This window comes from Castor canadensis, chromosome 7, assembly GCF_047511655.1.
Source record: "Castor canadensis chromosome 7, mCasCan1.hap1v2, whole genome shotgun sequence".
NCBI lineage: Eukaryota > Metazoa > Chordata > Mammalia > Rodentia > Castoridae > Castor > Castor canadensis.
This window is the reverse complement of record NC_133392.1, coordinates 100,536,452-100,559,098: the sequence shown is the minus strand read 5'-3', so window position 1 is coordinate 100,559,098 and position 22,647 is coordinate 100,536,452. Positions and strand designations below refer to the sequence as shown.

At 36.5% G+C, this 22,647-nt stretch overlaps 1 protein-coding gene across 2 annotated transcripts in view; it reads right to left on the bottom strand.

Annotated features, from left to right (window-relative positions):
• The window catches only part of Erich3 (glutamate rich 3), a 99,147-nt gene that overhangs the window by 66,636 nt on the left and 9,864 nt on the right, over positions 1-22,647 (bottom strand). For both annotated transcript variants that reach the window (XM_074079754.1, XM_074079753.1), the window contains exons 2-3: positions 6,046-6,139; positions 3,273-3,398 (exon numbers count right to left, since the gene is read on the bottom strand). In XM_074079754.1, coding sequence (XP_073935855.1) covers positions 3,273-3,398; positions 6,046-6,139 — 220 coding nt within the window. The remainder of the gene's footprint in view (positions 1-3,272; positions 3,399-6,045; positions 6,140-22,647) is intronic.

Below are 22,647 nucleotides of genomic sequence, written 5' to 3'. Positions count from 1 at the left end.
ATTAACTTACTCTCCAGCATCAGAGAAGGCGTCTTAATACACCTCACCAAATCATTCAGTTTTTCTTATTTGTTACTTTGGCTGCCATTGTTCTTATTTAAAATGTTGACAGAAAAAAAAGAAACTAAGGCACAGGATGATGAACTTGCTATGGAACTATAATTTGAACCTTGGTTTATATAACATTAACTTCCCATTTTTTGTTTTTATTTTTCATAAACCAATGACATATCATGATTTTGTTTTTGCAGTGCTAGGGATTAAACTCAGGGTACCACACATGTCATGATTTTATTAATGCATGAATATGAATAGAAAAAATTTATAAAGAAATGCATGTGAACAGTAGTTATCGCTGAAAATAGAAACCATATATGATTAGTTTCCTTTAGAGTGCTTTCTTTGTGCTTTCTGAATTTTCTGCATTATACTAATTTTATAATTTAAAAGTAAACTTCACATAAAGGTGATTTTCTAAATCATTCAGATGCATAAGAATGTTTTACTTAGTGGCCCTTTGTGGGGGAAATGTTTTTTCTGTGTTCTTGATCCTTGCTGTGGCTTTGGGGACCCTGAAAAGTCAATCATTCCCTACCTGAGTACCATCAATCCTCTTCTTGACACTTCCCTTTCCTCTCCCTCTTTTTCTGATCTTTCACCCACTTATCACTAAATTTTATTACATTCACTATCAACTACGTTCAATCTTCCACTTATCCCCAACTCTCTGCAGTCAGCCCCTCCTCCTCACCACTGCTAAAACTACTTTTCCCAAGGCCACCAATGTCTTTGTCCCCTGGGTCAATACTAATTTCCTTTTTTCAGAGTACTCATCTTATTTAACCATTTAGCAGCTTGTAAGAACTTACTTCCAGAATACCATCCTAGCAGGTATGTGTTTTGCCACTCAAAGTTTCTTTTCTACCCATATTGCTATCCCTGTGCCTCCAAATTCTACATCCCGCCATCCAGACTGGAAACCTCAGAGTTGCTCTTGCCCCTTTCTCGTCCTTACTCCTCCTCATTCAGTCCCTTTAAATCTTTCTCCATCTTCAAAATTTCTGTAGACAGCTTCATCACCACAGCATTATCACTACTGCTATTAGCCCACACCCTTCGGCAATAGCTTCCTAATTGACCTCCCACCTCCAATCCTTTCCAGCTCATTAATCTGTCTTCCACATTTTTAGCAACATCATCTTTCTCAAACAGCTCTGCTCATTTATTTTACTCCCCTGCTGAAAAACATTTCATCACCTCATCACCTACTCTCCAAACTGAGTTGAGAATTTAAGGCTCTCCAGAAACCTAATGTATTGGATAGTGTCACTTCCTGCTGTCTTCCAACTAACCCAACAGTGCAGTGTGGCCTCAGTGAGCTTTACTTTCCATTCACAATGTCCTTTAACACTACTATAATTTCACACCTTCTGTTTTCATTCTCTGGAATGCCTTTCCTAGAAATTCTCATTCACTGTACAAGGTACATTTCAAATAGAAGTACTTCTGTTCAACTTCCTCTGATTCCCACAAAAGAAGGTTATTCTTCCCTTCTTCCCATTCTTGCTTCTCTCACCCCAATCTGTTTCTTCTTCTCTTCCAACTGTAAATACTTTCTACAGCAATTTTCTAAATTGTGTCTTGAAGTGACAACATATTCTCATTTTGACATGTGGTAAGTCTGCAAAAAATATTTGTTGCATGAGTGAATATGAATATCAATGCAACAGTATCAGTCAGCTGTATCAGCATAGACTAATGGGAGATAAGTATGACAACTTAGAGATTTTGTTTGTTGTAGTATATTAATGTATTATGTAGGTTTAGTATTCCTTATCCAAAATTGGACCAGAGTGTTTCAGATTTTGAAATATTTGTACAAACTTTACTGGTTGAACATGTCTAATCTGAAAATCTGAAATATGCAGCTTTTTGACATGATGTTTAAAAGTTTCAGGTTTTGAAGCATTTCACATTTTAGATTTTCAAATTAGGGATACCCAACCTATATATCATAATTATTATATGGTCTACAATATATATTCAACTATATATATGATAATATTACATATTATCATTTATCAAAGACATTTATTCCAAATTTGAAGAGTGCATGAAGACCCTTTAATTACAGTATAACTAATTCTGACGTGTCATAATGTGTCAGTGGTATGAGATTTAGAAAAACAAACTCTAACAATCATGGCTAATATTGAATTCAGTGCCTCTTGAGTAAATTTGAAACTAGGTATACATTAGTTTTATACTGTGCTGCTTATTTTTAAATGAGTTGTAGAATTCCAGCTAATACCATTGTAAGCAAGCAAATTTGGACGATAAGTAATGATTCTGTGTAATTCATGCACATGATATAAAGCACAAAATGAATTCCTAAATTAACAGACTATATATATGTAATATAATATATATGTATATATACATGTCTTAAGTGAACATTCCACTTAATCAATACAATGGTAGCAAAATTAATATCTTCAGTGGCACTAAACTTGGTGTTAGTTTACTGATGATTCTTAGAGCTGTTCATAAACGTTTATAGCACCCACAGGTCAATGGTTTTATAACCAAGGTTTTCTGATTTATTGCTGTATGGTCAAGCCAAAAAATGACATGCTTTTTCACAGAGATTAAAATGGTGTTGATGCTTGAAACTGCAAGTTTCATGGACCAAGGCTGAAATAATTTATCAAGTTAGCTAGATATCCCACTAAAAATGCCATGTCATATTAAAAAAAATTGTTGATGCTTGGATTATAAATCTATGTTGACCAATGTGGCCTGAAGTAGGAGGGACAGCAGATGTTTCCATGCCTATTCCTTGAAACTTAACATACGGCTGAGCTTCAGAGCCTTAAAAGAATAACAGATCTGAAATAATTCATGGCAGTGGAATTACTGATATTTAAACAGATGTCACTTTTTTTTAGCAAATGGAAATTAAGATACAGATGGTGAGGGCTGGTATGTTTCAGAGTAGCCATTGTGGATTAAAAATCTACATTTAGAAAATTAAATATCACAAAATATATAATGATGTCCATATTTTTTCCCAACTGAAGTGGAGAAAAGTTTAGTCTCTTGGTGCCTGGCTACCTAGAGAGTATTTCTCAAGTCACTTGGTTTCATATCCTTTTTCGTGAAGTATAGGAAGAATTCCCCTGCTCTGGGTACAAAGCAGTTAATAGTGCTATGATACTGCAGTTATCAAACTATAGCCCATCAATTATAAGGAAGATAATAAATAGTTGTACCTCCATATCCAGAACCTTATGGAAAATAGCCTGGGCTAAGCACTCCCGGATATATTTTTGGTGATCCCGCTTCATGATATTCAGTTTATATTCTTTTTCAGAAAGTATTCTTCCACTTCTTGTGATCTGTCATGAATAAATAAATAAATGAATGAATGAATAAATAAAATACACACAGAAATACAAAGTAGAAAATGTGTTGTTAGTTTCCAAGAAAGAGAGGGAAGACTAGAGGGAAGAAAGAGAGTCAGAGAGGGACACAGAGAGAGAGAGAGAGAACTGAGAGAGGGAGGGAGAGGAAAATAGTGAGGCAGTATCTTCAAAGCCTAAAGGCATACACACTATGGCTAACAAACTTCACTTTTAATGAATATTTCATAAAGCGAAAAGGAGAAAGGAAGTCTCATATACCCATCATTGTAAAAATGCACAGGTGGTGCACTTGACGTTTAAAACAAGGTTTTCATTAGAGTAACAATTTCCCCTTGATGGAACCCAGGTGTTCTTTTCAGTTCTCCTTTGAACACATTTTGGGAATAAGGTAGGGGGGGGTGCTACCTCCAAACAATGAGCAGAAGCAGTGATCACAGGACTGATAATTTCACAGGAAACACTTTGAAGCGCAAAAGTGGAAAGCTACCAAGGATCTCATCAGTTTGTTTTAAAAATAATTGGTTTCATTACTTTGTTTTCCCACTGCTTTTTCTTCTTCCACTTTCCAGCCCAGAATGTAATTTAATTTGTTGTGATTCAGAATTTTACAGATTGTGCAGTACTGTAGAGAAGGTATTCAATATTGGTCTCACTTGGCGTCACTGCAAGTCCCAGGAGGGGCAGTGTCTGCTTTTTACTTTTTATTTTTTGCTTTTCTTTTACATTTTTCCTGTGGGCACATTTGCTGAGGGTTTTCTTTTTTTGGAGAGGGGGGTTACTTTGTTTTGTTCTGTATGGCCCATAAACTAAAGGGATTGTTCATCTTCTTTTCCATTTTTTTAGGCCCTGTAGTTTTTAAGGTTAATTGCAAGTCACATATTAATTTTATTCTTAGTTTTGCTAACTATAGCTTTTTAACACTATTGTTGCAACATATTAGTTTTTCCACCAATCACAATCATGTGACAATTGGTTATTGATCATCTTCATATATTTATACATGTGTATTTATGCATTTTTCCAGTGGAAGAAAGTGGTGTGTTATAGAAAGTGTGCTTGAAATTCCACTAACCCAGTTGCAGTCTTTGGAATGTGTTGTCAGGGGATTTCATGTCACATGTGCTTAATTGGGGGGAAAAAATAGAAGGTCTTGACTGCCATTTCCTTGGCAGTTAACATGTGTCATTGTTATCTCTTCTGTGTGATCTCCCCAGTTAGACTAGAAGCTCCTATAGGGCGAAATTTTAAACTTGAGTCTGTACCAGAATCGCCTGAAGGGCTTGAAGAAAAACAGATGATGGGACCCACCCCAAAGCTTCTGATGCAGTAGTTCTGGGACGGTGCTCCACATTTGTGTTTTCTAACAAGTTCCAGGGTGATGTTAAACACTGCTGTTGAGAGGCTTTTGTTTGAAGCACTGCTCTAGAGAAAAGGCTGTGTCTTCCTTGTTTGAGTTGCCATGCATATAACCAGCATTCAATAAGTGTTCGTTGATGATGTTGACAGGTAAATACAAGCCCTTCCCATTCATACATGAACTTCATAGACTGTTATCCAAAGAAGCTATGTTAGTAATAACCACAAGAAGTGCAACCAACATTCATTGCACATCTCTCATTGTCATAACAATTCTGAGGGCTGGGCATTATTAGCTGCATTTTACAATTGAGGAAGTTGGGGCTGAAAAAGTTAAGTGGTTTGCTCATGATTCTTGTCTTGTTAATGATAGAGCCAGGTTTCAGCCAGGTCTGTCTGATAACAAAGCCCCAGGAGACTGAAAAGCAAGCTCTCTGAGATCTATCCAGCTAGAGTACCAGCCACATAAACAACAATTTAAAAAAAGGAGTTTCTGCCTGATAGCGAGGGGGTTGGGGGGAGAGGAAGGGGGTAGGGAGAAAGGGAGGGGGCTGGAGGAATAGGGGAGAAATGACCCAAACATTGTATGTACATATGAATAAAAGAAAAAAAAAACACCAAGGCAACAATTGTTAAGGAAATCCACTGTAACTTAAAAAAGTAGATAGCTAACCCTTTCTAAAACCACATCCCTTTCTTTCAGTGGAAATTCATAATACTTTTAAAAGATTTTCCACATTATATGCATTTAGAGAAATGGAAATTTTGTGGTAAGGATACTTATGAAGCCAATGAAAGACACTGTTGTATCAATAAACCACCACTAGAAATGACAGTTTAAACAAATTCAAGAGGAAATGTTGAATGCTCATTTTTCCATATATGTGATTATTAAAAACTATTTTTTTCTGAAGACAATAAAATCTTCTCTGTCCTCATGCTTTAACAGTTTCTGGCTCATAGAATACATTCAATAAATGTGTTGAATAAATGAATAAATAAACAAATGAACTATGCTGTGGAAAATTCATAGGGACCTTTCCTCAATAATTTATGTTTCCTCAGAAGTCACTGTGACCTCTCTTCTCATCTTTACATATAGCCTCAAATAAATAAATCAGAGCTTTAGAAAGGAAGTAATTTTTCTAAAATAAGTAGGGAAAAAAGATCTCACTGACAAGCACAAAGAAGAAACCTGAAAAAGTTTGGGAATTATTGGATTTAATGAAACAAGAAGGTAGGTAGAAAGTATAGCAAATCTTACCAGCCCTGATCTTAAGAGATGCCGTCTTATCCTTGTATTGTTAAAATATCCAGCCAGGTGTTTATCGGTTAGGCTATTGTATGCTGCAAGTAATCTGAAACAGAAAAATAAAACCATTAAGGTTTCATGAAGTGTTGCTTGATACCAAGGCGATTCTTGACATTGCCTTCTCCATACTCCGCCTATCAAGCACTCATCCAGTCAGCTAATCATTCGTGTATATGTTTAACAAACATGTACAGAGTGCCTACTATTTTCTAGGTTTTATGACAAAAATTAGGAGACACTCTTGAGTTTGGTTATCTTGCAAGCAAGTGTGGAAATCAGGAATGAATAATTCAAAAGGGAATGAAAAGTCCAGTACCAGAAATATTCAAAAAGTCATCAGAACTCATAGAAGGGGATGCCAGCTCTGCTTGTCAAGAAGTACTTCATAGAGAAGGCCCATTGCAAAGGCAGCAGCTCCTTCAAAGGACTGTTCTGCCTTTTCTTACATACCCTTATCTCACCTCACACTCACCTGCTCTACCACAACTTCTTCTCTCATGTGGAAAGGACATAATGCAGTCCCTGTATTGCAAAGACCCACCCTCCATGTCTTAGAGAGCAATGACCCCATGATGCACAATGTCTCTTTCCTGGGAAATACCCCTGATGTGCATCCACTATGCTGCCTTTCCTCCTGCTCTACACCATAAGATGCTGAGTTACATTCTCATCCCACATATGGAATTGTTAGTTTCTTGGTCTCTTCTGCTAGACTTGAAGGTCAGGATGGTACATGATTCTTGATCTCCCTACTGATGTTATTTGTTGTATTCCTAAATAATAATGTGTCCAGTAAGTGAAGGTACAGTTTTGTTTGGGACTTGTGCTTATTAGTCTAAGTTTCTAAGTTTAAGCTCAGTATTTTTGATGTGTTAATTTCCTCATACATACTTAGACAATTGCACTAATTATATATCTAGTACCCAAAAAATTTTAAATGCATAGATTGCCTTAGATTTTTAAGGTCTTTTATTTTAAGAGTTAAAAGAAGACAAATTGGCTTCTTGACTATATACTACATCTTAGCAGGTGGTCAATCTCAGTTTATAAATCAGAATTAGAAACTATGCTTTTCTCTTTTAATCTAGTCTTCCTTAATTATTTTGTACCTTACAAATATGCACACACATATGTGTATACATGCAGCCATACTCATAAGCATTTATATATGTACATATACTTAAATGTTAGTATAAATATATAGAAATAAACAGAGGGAGACAGAAAGAAGCAGAGAGAGGCAGAGAGAAAAAGAGAACAAACAAGCCTAAATACAGCCCTGAGGTAAACCTGCCTTGAAAAAAAATGCATATAATATTACCTGGAAAAAAGATTCATAATCTGTACATTTTATAAGCAGCTTATCCTCAACTTATTTTGAGGCCAGAGTAGGGACTCATTATAGAATCAAAAAAATGTCATTAGCAGCAATTTTATTTAGCTGTTTTCACTACTTTAATTTTGTGGAGATGGTATTGATGACCTTTCCCTGGCTTTTTTCTCCTTAGCAACCCATCCCAGGAAAGTTCCATGCTGTCAAATGGTAAAGAAAGTTTAATTTTGTCTACAAAAGAGACTGAAAAGCAGTTACAAAGCCCAGAAGACAAGATGTCACATGAGGGTTGCAGACATATGAACAACTGCAGAAACCATTATTTCCCTGGGTTTATGTAAAAAGACAACCCAAGAACTTCTCTAAGGCACATACAAAACCAGCCTTAGATAAAGCTTTGAAACCATCTTTTAAATGAACTGTCTTGGTGTCCTATCGTTCATCAAAGGTTTCCTGTCTCCGAAAGGTCAACATTGTATCCCTTACCCTTTCTGAATCTCAGAATACCTTTCCAGCTCCTCATTTCAGAAAGGTGAGCAGGTGTCTCTCAGTCTTAACAATCATGATTCCACAGTTCACAGATTCTTAAGTTAAATCATTAGACTGGTATCATATCTACTCTTTTGTCTGCTTTTATTTAGGGGGCCCAACCTTTTTTTTTTTAATCAATAACTTTGGAATATCCAGGAGTGTTAAAACCCTGATTAAATAAAGTGGCGTCAAAGAGTTGGGATAACATGGACCTCCAATTCCCAACTGACAGATAAAATATACCTTGTTTTAATTCAGTCTTTTGAACCTTTTAAATATTTATGTCCTCATAACAATGCTAACTAAGCCCACTTTGGCATCACTTAATTTTAATTGTCTTCTGATCATGTAGGCTCTGACTAAATGAATACATGTGTATGAAACCCTTCTAGTGTCACTTAAATGTGACATTCATCTGGGCTGAAACCTTTGTGTTCATCTGTTTTCTCACCTCTTCCTATTTAGGAATGAATGCAGGTCCTTGGCTGGGATACTATTTGTAAAGTAACTACTTCCATGACTACCATCATACCTTCAAAAGATGTCTGCATAATCCGCAGTGTCCACTCAGGCTTTGTTCTTTCCTTTTCAGACAATGCTGGAGACTTTTTTAGCTGAAACTTTTAACAAATTGTTTGATAACAAGAAGTTGCACTTCAGGAAACTGTGCAGAGATTTGGTGAAACGGTAAATGCAAACATTTCCACTGATCTATAAATGTCAACTCTTTCTTACCATTGAGCCTCCTTAACCAAGGAAATGATCATATCCTGTGTAGCCACAGCCATAGTCTGTCTGTCCTATCCTTTCTGCTTTAATCTCTATGTTTACTTGTCATAGGTTTGTTGCTCATTTAGTCAGTTACAAGACCTTTACTGACCAAGCCAAAAACATGGGTTACCACAGACTTTCTGAGGTTTCTACCTTTGTCCTCTGTATTCACTGCCACTTTTTTTACATTTTTATTTTCTGTATTGCATTTGGTGTAACCCTGGGCCAGATAGGGTCACCTGGCTCTGGGCTTGGTGTACACCTTGACTATTCCCTTCCCTTTGTATGCTATTCTCTGCATTTATTTTCAAAGTTGCCCTTACTGGTCACACTGCCTCAGTCCTACTCAATGATCATCAACAACTCCACTGATCATGGTAGCCTGTGGTATGAGTAATGTGACCACGTTACTTGCAGGCATACTGCTCAGACCAAGCTCCATAGCTCACTGTCTAGACAAGTCTAATATCCTGGTTCCTTTACATGGTAGACAAGGCTAGGTATGCAGTCCCTGATTGCTAGGTGAGAAAAGACTCATTTTCTGACTCTGTGCATAAGGAAAACAGCCTCCAAGAAAACAGAGCAACTTTCTCTATTCAGGTTCCTGTTTTCTCCTCTTCCATACATACCCCACATTCTTTTCAGGACTGACATTGAGTCACTAGGAGAGCTGCCTTCCCAGCTGCAACTTTTCAGCTCTCAATCCCCAAACTCTTGCCTCCCACAGGCAGAATATATAAACAGGGCTGTATAGAAATAAAAATCAGCAATTCCTATCAATTCCTCCATCTGGATCCAGAAGAGTCTATCCCATAAAAACTTTGAAAGGAGAAGAAGAACAATTGTCATTAATCTCAAACATTTATTGAGTACTGATATTTTTAGGTCACTCTGTAAGGAACTGGGGATGCAGAGATGGCACAGACACACTCACAGAGTTCCCAATATAGCAGGGATATGCACACATACATACTTTGTTTCTGTGTATGTGTACATGTGTGTATAAACACATGCATGTGCATGCTTGATTTCTTCCTGTATAATAGCCTAATCCATTCACAAAGAGTTACTGAGTATCTTCAAGTCCGCCACTGCCCAGAGCTGAGACAGGAGTGTATTTTTCATATCCCAATCTGCAGATTACAAACCACATACACATCCCTACTCTCATTTGATTCCTTTTAGGCCCCAAATGTGAGCTATGTCTAGCTATTTTAGCTCTTCCACCTTCCTAAAATGGAAACACTGGAAAACAAGATGATTGCTCAATGTTAAGTCAGTCCTAGGAAATCCTGACTAAGGCAACATCTCTTTATGGACGACACTAATAGGTTCCTTTCTTCTGGCTTGTAGCACCCTTTAAGACCAGCCTTCTCTCCCTACTCTGCTCATCCCCACACTCTCTACCCTTGGGAAGGGAAAGGGATACAGCTGTTAAGACCCCAGCTTGAGTTCAGTCCATTTCCATCAGTACTGATTTCATAGCCAGGAGCAAGTGATTTAACTTTTCCTTCTCTCACTTCAATTGTTCTACTACCACAAAACACTAGGATACAAACACAAGTCAGCCTAATTCTTTGCCAGTTATAAGGATTGCCTTTCCTTCAGTTTCAAATAATATATTCCTTATTTCCACTTGAGGCCTCATTAGAATGGTCTTTACCCTTCATATTTCCAGTAGCATTCCACACATGATAATGTATTCTCCAAGAAGATAGAGGCTTTCTCTCCAGTTCTCCTTTCTTACTGAGCCCTCACCAGAATCAACTTTAAAATTCTCTTAAAGGCAATATTGTCTTTTTTCTAGCACACACTTCAAAACTCTTTCATCTTGTACCCATTATCCAGTTCCAAAGGCATGTCCACATTTTTAGGTACTTATTACAGGAGCGCCTCATTTTCAGTACCAGTCCTGTCTTAGTTTGCTCAGGCTGCTACAACAGAATGCCATGGTCTAGGAGGCTTAAAGAAAAGACATTTATTTCTCACAGGTCTAGAGGCTGCAAGTCCAAGATCAAGGTGTCAGCATGGTCATGTTCTTGGTGGGGGCCCTCCTCCTGTTTTCTCCTTGTGTCCTCAAAATGGCTGAAAATACACAAAGAAGCAAGCTCTTCCTTGTCTTTTAAGGACACTACCCATCATGATTTAATCACCTCCCAAAGGCCCCATCTCCAAATACCATCACACTGAAGATTAGGGTTTCAACATAAATTTGGGGGGCACACAAACGTGTAGTCCATAACAGAAGGTATAGTCATTCTCATATTAGGGATGAAGAAAGCATGTCTTAGTTTAAGTCACTTGCCAAAGATTGTATAAACTTCAGGTTCCTTGATTCTGATGATATACACCAAATCAGAGGAAACAGCACTCAGCAGGTTTTGTTAAGGTAGAAAATGGAGGATGCTAAGTAGAATGATGGAAGACAATATGAATCATGAAATATTCACAAAGAAATGTAATTATTTCAATTCTATAGTACAGAGATAGATAAACTTTTAATGAAATATTTCATAAGCTAAATTAATAAATGTATAATTTTCACTTATAATTACCCATGTCATTAGCATAAAAACAATGTGGTAAGATCTTTAAATCAACTAATATCTTAAATATATATTCATGAAATATGCTTTACAGTGTAAATATCCCTATCTCTCCAAACTTGTATAGGTCAATAATTTTGACCTGGACATAGTGGTTCATTTCTGTAATTCATCACTCAGGAGACTAAAGCAGGAGGATCTTAAAGTTTATGGTCAGCTTGGTCTATGTAGCAGGAGACCCTATCTCAAAAAAAGCAAAAAGAGAGTAAATTTGGCACAACCAGGGTGATGTTGTTTAACTCAAATTGTAAATCAGTGAAGTTTGTATTAGTTCCCTATAACTGCTGTAATAGAATACTACATACTACTAGTAACTTTAAAAAAATGTGAATCTAGAGCAGTTGTGGTGATTCATACCTATAATCCTAGCTTCTCAGGAGGTAGGGCAGGAGGATTGTGGTTTTAGGCTAGTTCAGGCAAACATCAGTGAGATCCTAGTTCTAAAATGAGCTGAGTGTGGTGATACACTTTTGTGGTCCCAGCTACTCAAGAGGTAGAGGTAAGAAGATTGCAGTTCAAAGCCAACTCAAGCAAAGTTAACCCGAGACCCTATCTGAAAAACAAACAAACAAAAAAGGTGGGGTGTTGCACAGTGGGTAAAATGTGTATCTTATAATTCTTGGAGATCAGAAGTCCAAAATGGATCTCACTGGGCTAGCATCAAGGTGTTTGCAAGTTGTATTCCTTCTGGAGACTCTAAGAAAGAATGCTTTTTCTTTCCTTTTTCTATCTTTTAGTGGCCGGCCACCCTCCTTGGATCCTCTCCCCCTTTCATTAAAGCCAGCAATGGCTGATTAAGTCCTTCTCATGATGCCATTACTCTCATTCTAGTTCTTCTGCCTTTGTCCTCTTCATCTGGGGACTACTGTGATTACATGGGACCCACCAAGAAGAACCTAGGACAACCCTCTTAAGGCCAGCTGATTGGCAACCTTAATTCCACCTGCATCATTTATTCCTTCTGGCCATGTAGAATAAGATATTCATATGTACTGAAAATCAATATATGAACATCTTTAAGGGAGCATTCTTTTGCTTGCCACAGGATTATCCCACATGCCAGGGAGCAGAAACATTGGATATCAAAGATGACCATAATTGGGCTGTAACTTATATTGTTCAATGATCAATACTTTCAAAAAAGAAGTGTCTTTTTTTCTAAGATGGAGGAGGGTAGTTTTTGGTACCCTGCCAGGATGTACAAGACAAGTGAGAGTCTACCTTGCTGATCTTGTTTTGATGTATAACATGTGAGCACTATGACAAAAGAACAAAAGGTACATTAAAGAGCATTTCAAACAATTTACATTTTTCCTCATAAAGATAATAGCATAGTGGTCATTTGCTTTAGGCACATCTCATATATGAAAAGACAGATTATCCTATGATATGGAATTATATTCATGTCAAACACCGTTTAGTCAGCACTTAACATATTTCTTTAAACTCACATAATTACATAATTATGTGTAACACTAAGAAAGAATGTTTTGCTAATTATAATGTGCCACTGACCATAAGTTGAAAATAATTTTAGGAAAATTTAAATGAGGGGAAAAAATCATCTTAGTATTGATGGAAATCTTACTATGCATACTGCACATATATCAATATAACTAGGGAAGACAAAAAAGGAATGTATCAAAATATGACAGTATCCTTCCCATTAAAAACCTCAAAATAAAAAAAGAACCTCAAAGTGAGATTATAGAGAAATATTTTGTGCATAAAACAATTACAAAATACACAAAAGTACATTTTTAAAAGGATATTTAAATATTGTGCTGGGACTGGCTCACACTGGCCGTCATGAGACGATTGTTAAACTTTTCAGGAATTTTTCTAGATGTTGGTAGCTTAAAACTGGCCCTTGTGGAAGTATTTCTACTACAGAAATTGGCAAACACGACAAATCAGGTCTCTGTTTTTCCTCTGAAAAGCCAGCTTATCAGCTCACCACTTATTAAATTTTAAAAGTATGTGGCCAGCTGTATCACAGGGGATAAATAGTGTGGTTCATTATATGAGTGAATGTCCAGAAATATATCTTATATACATTTTATCTGAAAACTCATATTTTATATGCAGTATTTGACCAAATAGCTCATATACCTGTTCAACTATTTCCTATCCCTCACACAAAAAGAACACAGGGATTCTCGCAAACATGGAGCCATTTTTCAGCTGCATTTCAATCGGAGTTTTATGCAAGCTATTTCTTTACATTACCATAAATGGAAAGGTTCAATTCACCTATCAATCTGGAAAAACTGGTTACACCGTTTGATGCTCAACAGAATCAACTGAAAATTATATGAATGAGTACAGTGTTATTATTAAAGCTGAAATGCCTGATAGAGAGGTGCTTTGCATTTCAGAGACCACTAAATCTGCAATTTGTAGAGTCTAATAGTGTTCAAGGAGAGCCTCCATCAAACCTCCACTGTCAAGGTAGGCCTCTAATGAAAGCCAGGCAAAATGTTGCTGCAACTCACAAAGGGAGTCAGGTTAAAAAAAGCACAGAATCTTGTGGCTTGATTGTTTGTATGTTAGTTCCCAGGTCATAAGAAAAGGAACTCTGCTTCCTAAACCAAATGTCTCTCTTATTGCTCTCCTAAAAATTTGCAAGAATACACTGAATTGCAGTTCCATGAACAAATGCATCATACTCAAACTACCCAAGCAAGTCTAATGCTTGAATCTTAACAAGATTTGTAGTAAAGAAATTAATAAAATTGAAATCAAATAAATTACCCAAACAAAATATGTGAAAGTAATATCAATAACCAGAATAATACAAAAACAAAAATTAAACTACAACTCTAATTTAGAGAATTTAGCTATCACTAAAAAAAAAAAAAGTTTATTATTTAAAAATTGGAAAATTTAGGAAATATAGAAGCAGACACCTTAACTCTGATAAGATGCAATAACTTATCTGTCATTTTAAGGCAGAAAAGTCTATACCCCTTTCTGCCCAATGTAAATTTTGATGAAATTTTTAAAAAGCTGAGATTTGGAGCTGGAGGACCTAAGGTCAAATTCTAATTCTACCCCTTACAAGACGCATGACCCTGAAGAATTCAATCTTCTTCCCCTTGAACTTACTACAATAAAGTGAAATTGACTACCTTCCACAGTAGGGGATCTAAGTTTACTGGTCTAGAAATACATTTACTTAGAGGCATTATTACATCACTGAATGTTAGAAATTCACATACAGAAATGACCAATAGGATCCGGCCAACTCTATCATTTTATATTCAAGAAAATGGTTCTATAAAAGTGGGCATGGTTTATCAATAAACTCAAAGGGTTGAAAAATAAGATGCCAGAATGTCATAGGAGCTCCCATAGGATTGTACCTATTCCTTTCCTATGGCCCTCGTCTCACTATGTTCTATCAGATTACTTTCATCCATGTTTAATCATTGCTTTATAAGATTACTTCCTGTATCCCTTCCACAAGGTGTAGAATGGAGCCCTGTGCCCAGGAAACACTTAGCCTATATTTGATGAATTACTGAATAAATCAGTTAATATATACCCTTTGCAAAAATCCACATGTGAGATGATAACCTTCCTTCTCTTTCAGGGAAATAACTGAAAGGAATGTGACTGGAAAAATAAAAAGGTCAAATTCATGCTTCTTGTCTTGTGGCTTTTTAAAATGCAAAATCCATATGGATGATCATACTAACAATGATAGTTTTGTTTTGTTTTTGTTAAATAAGTGCCTTTGCAGTGTGTTATACAATTGCATTAGAAGACAAAGTTCTCAAAGAGACAGAAAAAAAAATCCTCTTGAGAAAATTTGAAGAAAGACAAATAGAGAAGAACAATTGACATGAGGGTCAATCATTTTCCATTCCTTTATAAGAAAACTCTTTGCCAACTAAAATTAAACCATGAGTCTCTGCAGCTTGCCACTTTCTAGAGGGTGATTGAACTGATATCATATAAATGATCTTATATTGCATCCTTCATTCTTTTTTATTTGCATCCAAACCTGCCAGATCTCAGCAATTATGCTAAATATTGATTTACTATTTCTCTCCACTTATTCTAACAATTCAGCCAGATGAAAACCATAATATTATTTTATTTATAGCCTTAATATGATGGTTTGAAATGACTAGTAAACACAAAGCTGGTCTCCAACTGTGCTGACTGCTGGAAAGATAGTTTTGCACTGCTAACAAATGAGGCAATGGGAAAGCCATACATGAAGCTCCAGTAGGCCTGGGATGCACTAGGTTTGACCAGTTCCCTATAAAACATGCTTTGTGCCTCCAAGCTCTTTTCTTTGAATATCCATCTTTGGAGAGGAAAGAAATGTGGGTATTTTTTTTAAATATGCGTTAACAGGAAAACAGTATAAGATAATGAAGCAGCTCAAGAAAACATGGGCAGACAAGAAAGTAATTTTTTTATTGTAAGCATTTATTGAGCATTTACTTAAGTTCTTGTAGTGCATATAGTAAACACACTAGATAACATATACTATATATTTTAATTCTCACAGCCATTCTATAAAGCACTTGTTACCCTCCCTTTCCACAGATAAGTAAATGGAGGTGGACAGTGATTAGAAGACAGAATCATAAAACAATAAATGAAAACACATGGATGATAATCTGGCTTGATAAAGGGACACTGTTTAAACATCAAAGGGGTGGCCTATAAAATAATGCCCCATGCTTCAGGGGCTGGCAGGTTTTGTGAGAGTACTGGGGTTTTAAGCAGGGAAACAGAATGGCCAAGTTATCCTGTCTCTTTTTACAACCAAAATCTTCCAGCTGAGGATTTTTTGTTTTGTTTTTCTACAGGGGTTTGAACTGAGGCTCTCCCATTTGCTATACATGTACTCTATCACTTGCACCACACCCCTAAGTACACCCCTTTGTGCTTTCATTATTTTTTCAAATAGGATCTCATGCTTTTTCACCAGGGCTGGCCTTGAACTATGGTTCTCCTACCTACACCTACCATGTAGCTGGGATCATAGGCTTGCACAATGGTGCCTAGCCCCTTCTGCTGGGTCTTGTGAGGCAGATTGTGGTAGTTGAATGTTTGGCTTCTCAAGTAAGATTTTGTTGGTTAAATAATTAAGTTAATAATCAATACACAACTAAATAGTGGATTAGTAACCAGGGGCAATCTACTTAACTTTCCTGCTCCTCATATATTCCTCTGAAAACAGGCATAATGATGCTTTCTCAGAAAGTCAGTTGGAGCACTAAATGAGTCAGTATGTATACAGTATTTAGCAACTTATTAGTACATAGTAAATTCTCAATGAATGTTAGAAATTATCACTGTGTATATACCAATTTATACCTAAACTAATATAATAATACACAGGTAAACTTAATTTCTCCTTAAAGACTCCACCATAAGTAACTGCTTCCCGTATTAACTTCCCCCACTGGGAGGAAAATCTCCTTTGGAAGAGGCTACTTGTAAAATCTCCCTATCTGTCCTCTTAGTAAGAGCCTCACATAAATCCAGCCACTGTCTTCTTGAGGTTGAAAAGCCAGGTTCCTTATTATGCTTTCTCTAGCTTAAAAATTCCATGAGGGCGTTAACTTGGTCCTATACACTAGTGCCTAGTATTCCAGGTACACAGAAAAATGCCTATGATATCCTTTGTAAACAAATAAATATTGTTCTTTTTGTAGATCCTCAAATTCTTTCTAGTTGTAAATATCTATTTTTAATTAATATGTTAGAAAACTGCTATCTTTTAGAAACAATTTAACAAATCTCCATGTTATTCTATTAATGTATTCTGATAGCCAAAGCTGGCTTAAGCAAATTAATAAATAGGTAAAGCTCAACCTTCCTTCCCTGCATCTTTTCTCTCTCCTAAATGATATCCTCTTGAACAATCTGGCATGCCAGTTTCTTTTTTCCTTTCCTCCTCCTATGTTGGTCTGAAATGGCTAGGCCCTAATACTCATCCATGTTCAGTCCTCAGTGACAGCTTCTTAGGGAGTTCATGACCCTGGACTAGGTGGTACTCTTGAATTGAAGCAGACCCTGAAGACTCTGACAGCTGGAGGATCAATAGTCCATATCTTCACAGATGAGCACCAAGCTCTTCCTTGAAGGGGACTCTGAGTAGTGCATCTCTGTGTCAATCACAGCAATACAGCCTCTCTTTCAGGGCTCTTTGTATTTTGACATGATCAAAGCTTTCATTGTAAAGTACAAGCTCTGATTGTGCAATATTAGGAAATAAAACCCAAGTCAAAGAGGTGACTTTAGAGAACAGGAAATGCTTTCTGAAATCTCATATGGAGGTAACAATCTCTACTTTGCAAGATTCTGATTGCTTTAACTAATCCAAGTTAGAGTGACAAACATCACCAAGTAATGTAAAATAGTGCTATCCTTTCATGACATGACATAGCTGATTTATTTTTCAAAATACTTATTCTTCCTTCCTTCCTTCCCTCCTTCCTTCCCCCTTCCTTCCTTTTCTTCCTTTCTCACTTCCTCACTTCCTTCCTCCCTTCCTCTCTCTCTCTCTTGCTCTCTCCTTCCCCCCACCCATCTTTCTTTTAATCTTTGGTAATTCTCATTCAATTTACTTCTAAACAAAATCCAAATTTACTGAAAGAATTTGTAATCTTTATTTTATGTGCTCTGGATGTTCATAATTACCAAAGCTAGTTTATAGCTTCACAATTAATATTTGGCCTTTCTACTAGGTTCAAGGATAACTATGATAGACAATTCCAGCCCTGGGGCTAGGTCAGTCAACAAATCAACAAATACCTAATGATAGGTATTTCTGCAATTGTGCATTTGGCAAAACTAGTATTGTGTAGGCCATATTTTCCAAATGTATTATCAATAGGACAAAAAGGCTAAAATTTTGCTAAAGAAAGATCAGCCAAATATCTGTTTTTATTTCCGCCAAAGTGTAAGTTAGTTTCACAAAAGCTGGTCTTTTTAAATAAAAGTGACATTTGTAACCATTTTTGATACAATGTTACCAATGTATTTTCACTGATTTCCCACTGATATAGCAATGTTTTATTCTTAAATGAGCCACATATATATTTATCTGTGCTCTGAAAGGGGCAAGTATGCCAGGCTTCAGAATCATAGAGGAGGTACATCAAGGACTAGGGGATGATTTAAACAATCAGTAATGAAATAAAACCTGAGCCGGGGGGTGGATAAAGGAGAATGATGGAGGGGATTAATTCAACTATGATATATTGGAAGAATTTTTGTAAATGTTACAATGCACCCCCAGCACAACAATAATATGATAAAAAATGCATCCAAGAGGCAAAAAAACCCCTAAGCTAGTACAAAGAAAGAAACCAGATAAGTGCTAGCCATGTGAGGGGGAGATGAAGAAACATACCAGCGGTGTCCTAAGAAGAACTATCATATGCAAAGACCCAGAAATGAGAGCACCATGGTGTTTACCTTCCCTATCCTCCTGCCAGAACCCCATTCTATCACAGGTAGAGCTTCTGTCTCCATCCCTGTTCTGCAGGTACAGTTCCGTAGCCTCCCCTGGAAGCAAGGAGAGCTCTTCCCCCCACCATCTCTTTGTTTCAAAGGCCAGAGGATGAAACTGAGATGGGGTGGTTGGTAAACATGCCTGCTGCCAGACATGAAAGAGATTAGTACAGCTACCTATGCAACAAATTCAGAGTGCACACTAGGTGCCTAGACATGTGTTGTTCCAAGGTTACAAACTTGTGTAAGCGTATGGTATATGCACAATGCAGTCAATGATATAATGGCAGGAAAGCTTAATATTATACCTGCTATCCTTGATTGTGCCTGGCATGCATGGTCTCACTTAATCTTCAAAACATTCTGTGTATCATGTTATCTCACTTTGCAAAAGTGAACTGTGACCACATAGGAAGTGTATCCAAGAAGAACTGAAATCTGAGCTGGGTTCTAAATGACAGATCAAGTGTTAAAGGGAGGAGTAAAATTTGGGTGAAGGATATACTGTCTAGACTCATTCTAACTGGGAACATCACAAAGTTCTAGAGACAGAGATCAGAGGTTCCTAACACCCAAACAGGTACTTGTTTGTTATTCACCATAAATTAGTATAATAAAAAGGAGGTGAGTTCTGTATATTCTTAAACCATCAGTTAAGAGTGTTATAAATTATATGTCAAATGTACTTGGGCTATCTTGGCTAGGAAATGTGAACACTCTTTTTTACTAGATGTTAGTCTCTTATAAATACAAATAGCCCACTTAAAACTGTTTTAACTCTTACCTATTGATTATAAGAAGGCCGAATGTACATGTGAGCACATATTCAGACACACAACTACACACACACATTCTTTTACAAGTGTATGGGTAATTCTCAGTTCCCTTCTATCTTTGGATATTTCCACAAATGTGTATGAATGGTAGCTGACAGCTCTCAGTGATTCCCACTGCATATCTGGGATGCAAGGCATCTGTCTTTCTAAATAAAACTTGACAATTTTTTTAAAAATCATCACTTATGTACTCTTTTCAATGTAAATGAATAGCACTGTTTCAGTGTCCAATAGGGTAATGTTCAGGAATGATCCTAGATAATGATAATAAACTGCACAAAAGAAGAAAAACGAAGGAGGAAAAACCCTAAAACACCAAGCTGCCAAAGAGGACAATAGTAAAATCGCTGAGTGTGTTGGGAAGGGAAACAGAATCAGCTATTTTTAAAACCTTCTCATTCCCCTAAAATGTAACTTTTATGTGTTGTACCCAGATTTAAAAAGATAGTAACATCTGGTCAAAGGTCAAAGAGGTTGACTACATTTTAAATGCTCAACCATTAGAAAATACATAAACCCATAAGATTTCCACCAGTCCACCATTTGTCAAAATCGAAGTAATGATGTTGCTTCATGAGTTTGTCTTGAAATATCATAATTGATAATAAGACTAAGTATGCTGAAGAAGTATAAATGCTATGGATCCTGCTTTCCATTTTTATTAAATTTCTCTGGTATCCAGAGCATGGTTTCTTAAAGGGGCAACCTCATTTTCAAGGTCATGAATTGGTAGGTCCAGGTTTATTTTTTTCAAAAAAATTAATTAATTTAAGACTTAAAAAGAATTAGTTTAATTGATCAGGAAAGTTATTTAATGGACCGAAAACATCTTTCCCCATCTTCTTTTCCAATGAGCTTAGGGCATCTCTGCATATTCTGAGCTGTATATTTAATGTATTTTTGACATAATTTAAGAATTAAATCCTAAAGATTCAAGCAATATATACTTTATATAAATATCAAAAGAAATATATAATAGCTGTCATTCATTGGATCCCTATTATGTGCCAATATGTCTGGAAGGAAGATATCAGCCTCACTTTTAAAAGGAGGAAATTAAGGTACAGGGATATTATATACTTTCATAAGCTCACAAAAGATATAACTGGGATTCAAACCTATATCTTTCTGACTTAAAAAATTTCTCTGACTACTATAGCATAGTATGGAACATTGATATTCTTTTTGGAATATCAGTCCTAATTTATAAAACAGGAAAAAGTAAGAAAGATAAATTTCAGACAGAACACTGGCTCATGCCTCTTTGGAAAGTCTCCAGCCTCAAGTACTGGCTTCCCACTCTAGTTTCTGACTTTCTTTGGGCCTTGGCTCCTGCTCTTCTGCTCCCTGTCATAGGGTTCTGCAATATGACTCGTGCTCCATGCTCTTCTTGTATTTGACCCTGAAATTTCATACTTCTCTTTTATTTTTCTGAAAAACTCTCACCAGAGACTGCAACCTCAAATACCCCCTTTTGACACACTGCAGCCCGGGGTTAATGTAGCCCTTTCCCTAAATATTTGTTCTGTAAGATTCCAGCCTGAGTTAGAACTTCATGTTCCCAATGTAGTGAAAGAAGAATTCTTATGGAAGAATTGAACAGTGACAATGTTATGTAAATTCCTATGAATTGTGGTGAACTAGGCATTTGCTGCCGTTACAGACAGAGATTCCAAACTTGATTCCACAAGGAAGAATGTCTAAATCCACTTATATAAAGGTTTAGGAGATGATCACAAGTAACTTGGAACTTAATTTCTGGCTTAAAAGGGAAGGTAAAGATCATTCAATTAAGAAAGAAAAGCCCTAGTGTGTATAGATTGTATTCTATTCAAGTTTTCAAAAAATAAGCAGCAGACAGTAATTCAAGTTGAAAAAGAGAATGATAGAGCATCAGAAATATCATATAACATAAGATGTGAAGGTAGAGGATATAAGGATGGGTACTGAAAGCTGTTGAAAATGGGGAGAGGAGGAAAAGGGGTAAGGAAGAGTAATGGAAGGGGTTGAATAGACCAAAGTAAAGCACACCCACAGTGGGCATACATTGAGACACCCTTTTGAGCATCAACTTAAATATTAATAATAAGAAACAGGACTGTAAAATAGGTACAGGTAGAGGGTATTAGTGGCAGGGGAAAGAGTGAAGAAAGGAGATTAAGGTGATGGTATATGGTTGATGGGCTTCATATACCTATATGAAATAGAGCTAAGAAACCTCTTGCAATTGCTTTAAGTGGGGTGGGGAGAGGTGATGGGGGCAGTGTAACCAATGTACAATATAAGTCTAATCGAAATTGTTACTATGAATCCCTCCCTTGTATAACAAATATATCCTAATAAAATTTATTTTAAAAAAAACAGAACCAAAGTAGAAGTGTTAACTTCCCAGTACAGGCCAGGTTTCACATTGTATTATAATATCCTTGCCTGCTCCTGAGAACATATCATCCAAATAAACAAGTAATACTGCTCTCTTCTCTCACTTATTTGAAGTCATAAAGATCTACTGCAGTGATGACTATCATTATAAAACATGTTTTTAGATAGTGTTTTTACTCTTTTTATAAGTGCCCAGTTACACTATTTTATGTCTCTACCCTCCTTCAAAACTCTTCCCCAAATTAATCTCTTCCAACTCTACATCTAGCTCAGGACTTAGGTATGGAAGTTCTACAGAAATCTGTCGCTGTCATGCACCATTAATACATAAAATACCAAACACAAAACTTGCATATTAATGCTTACTATGTACCAGGCCCTGTGATAAATATACCAGATCATCTCAATTAGTCATAACAACAACCTGCAAAGCAGATACACCGCCCATAAAGATGAAAAAAAAAATAAGATTCAGAGATAAAACAAAGTTTGCTTAGGGTCACATAGCAGCTATGTAGCTAACCTGACAATCTAAGACTCAGACAATTTAAATAGAGTGTCAGTCAACCAATCACTAAAGCACTATAGTGTATATTTGACTGGCTATCTG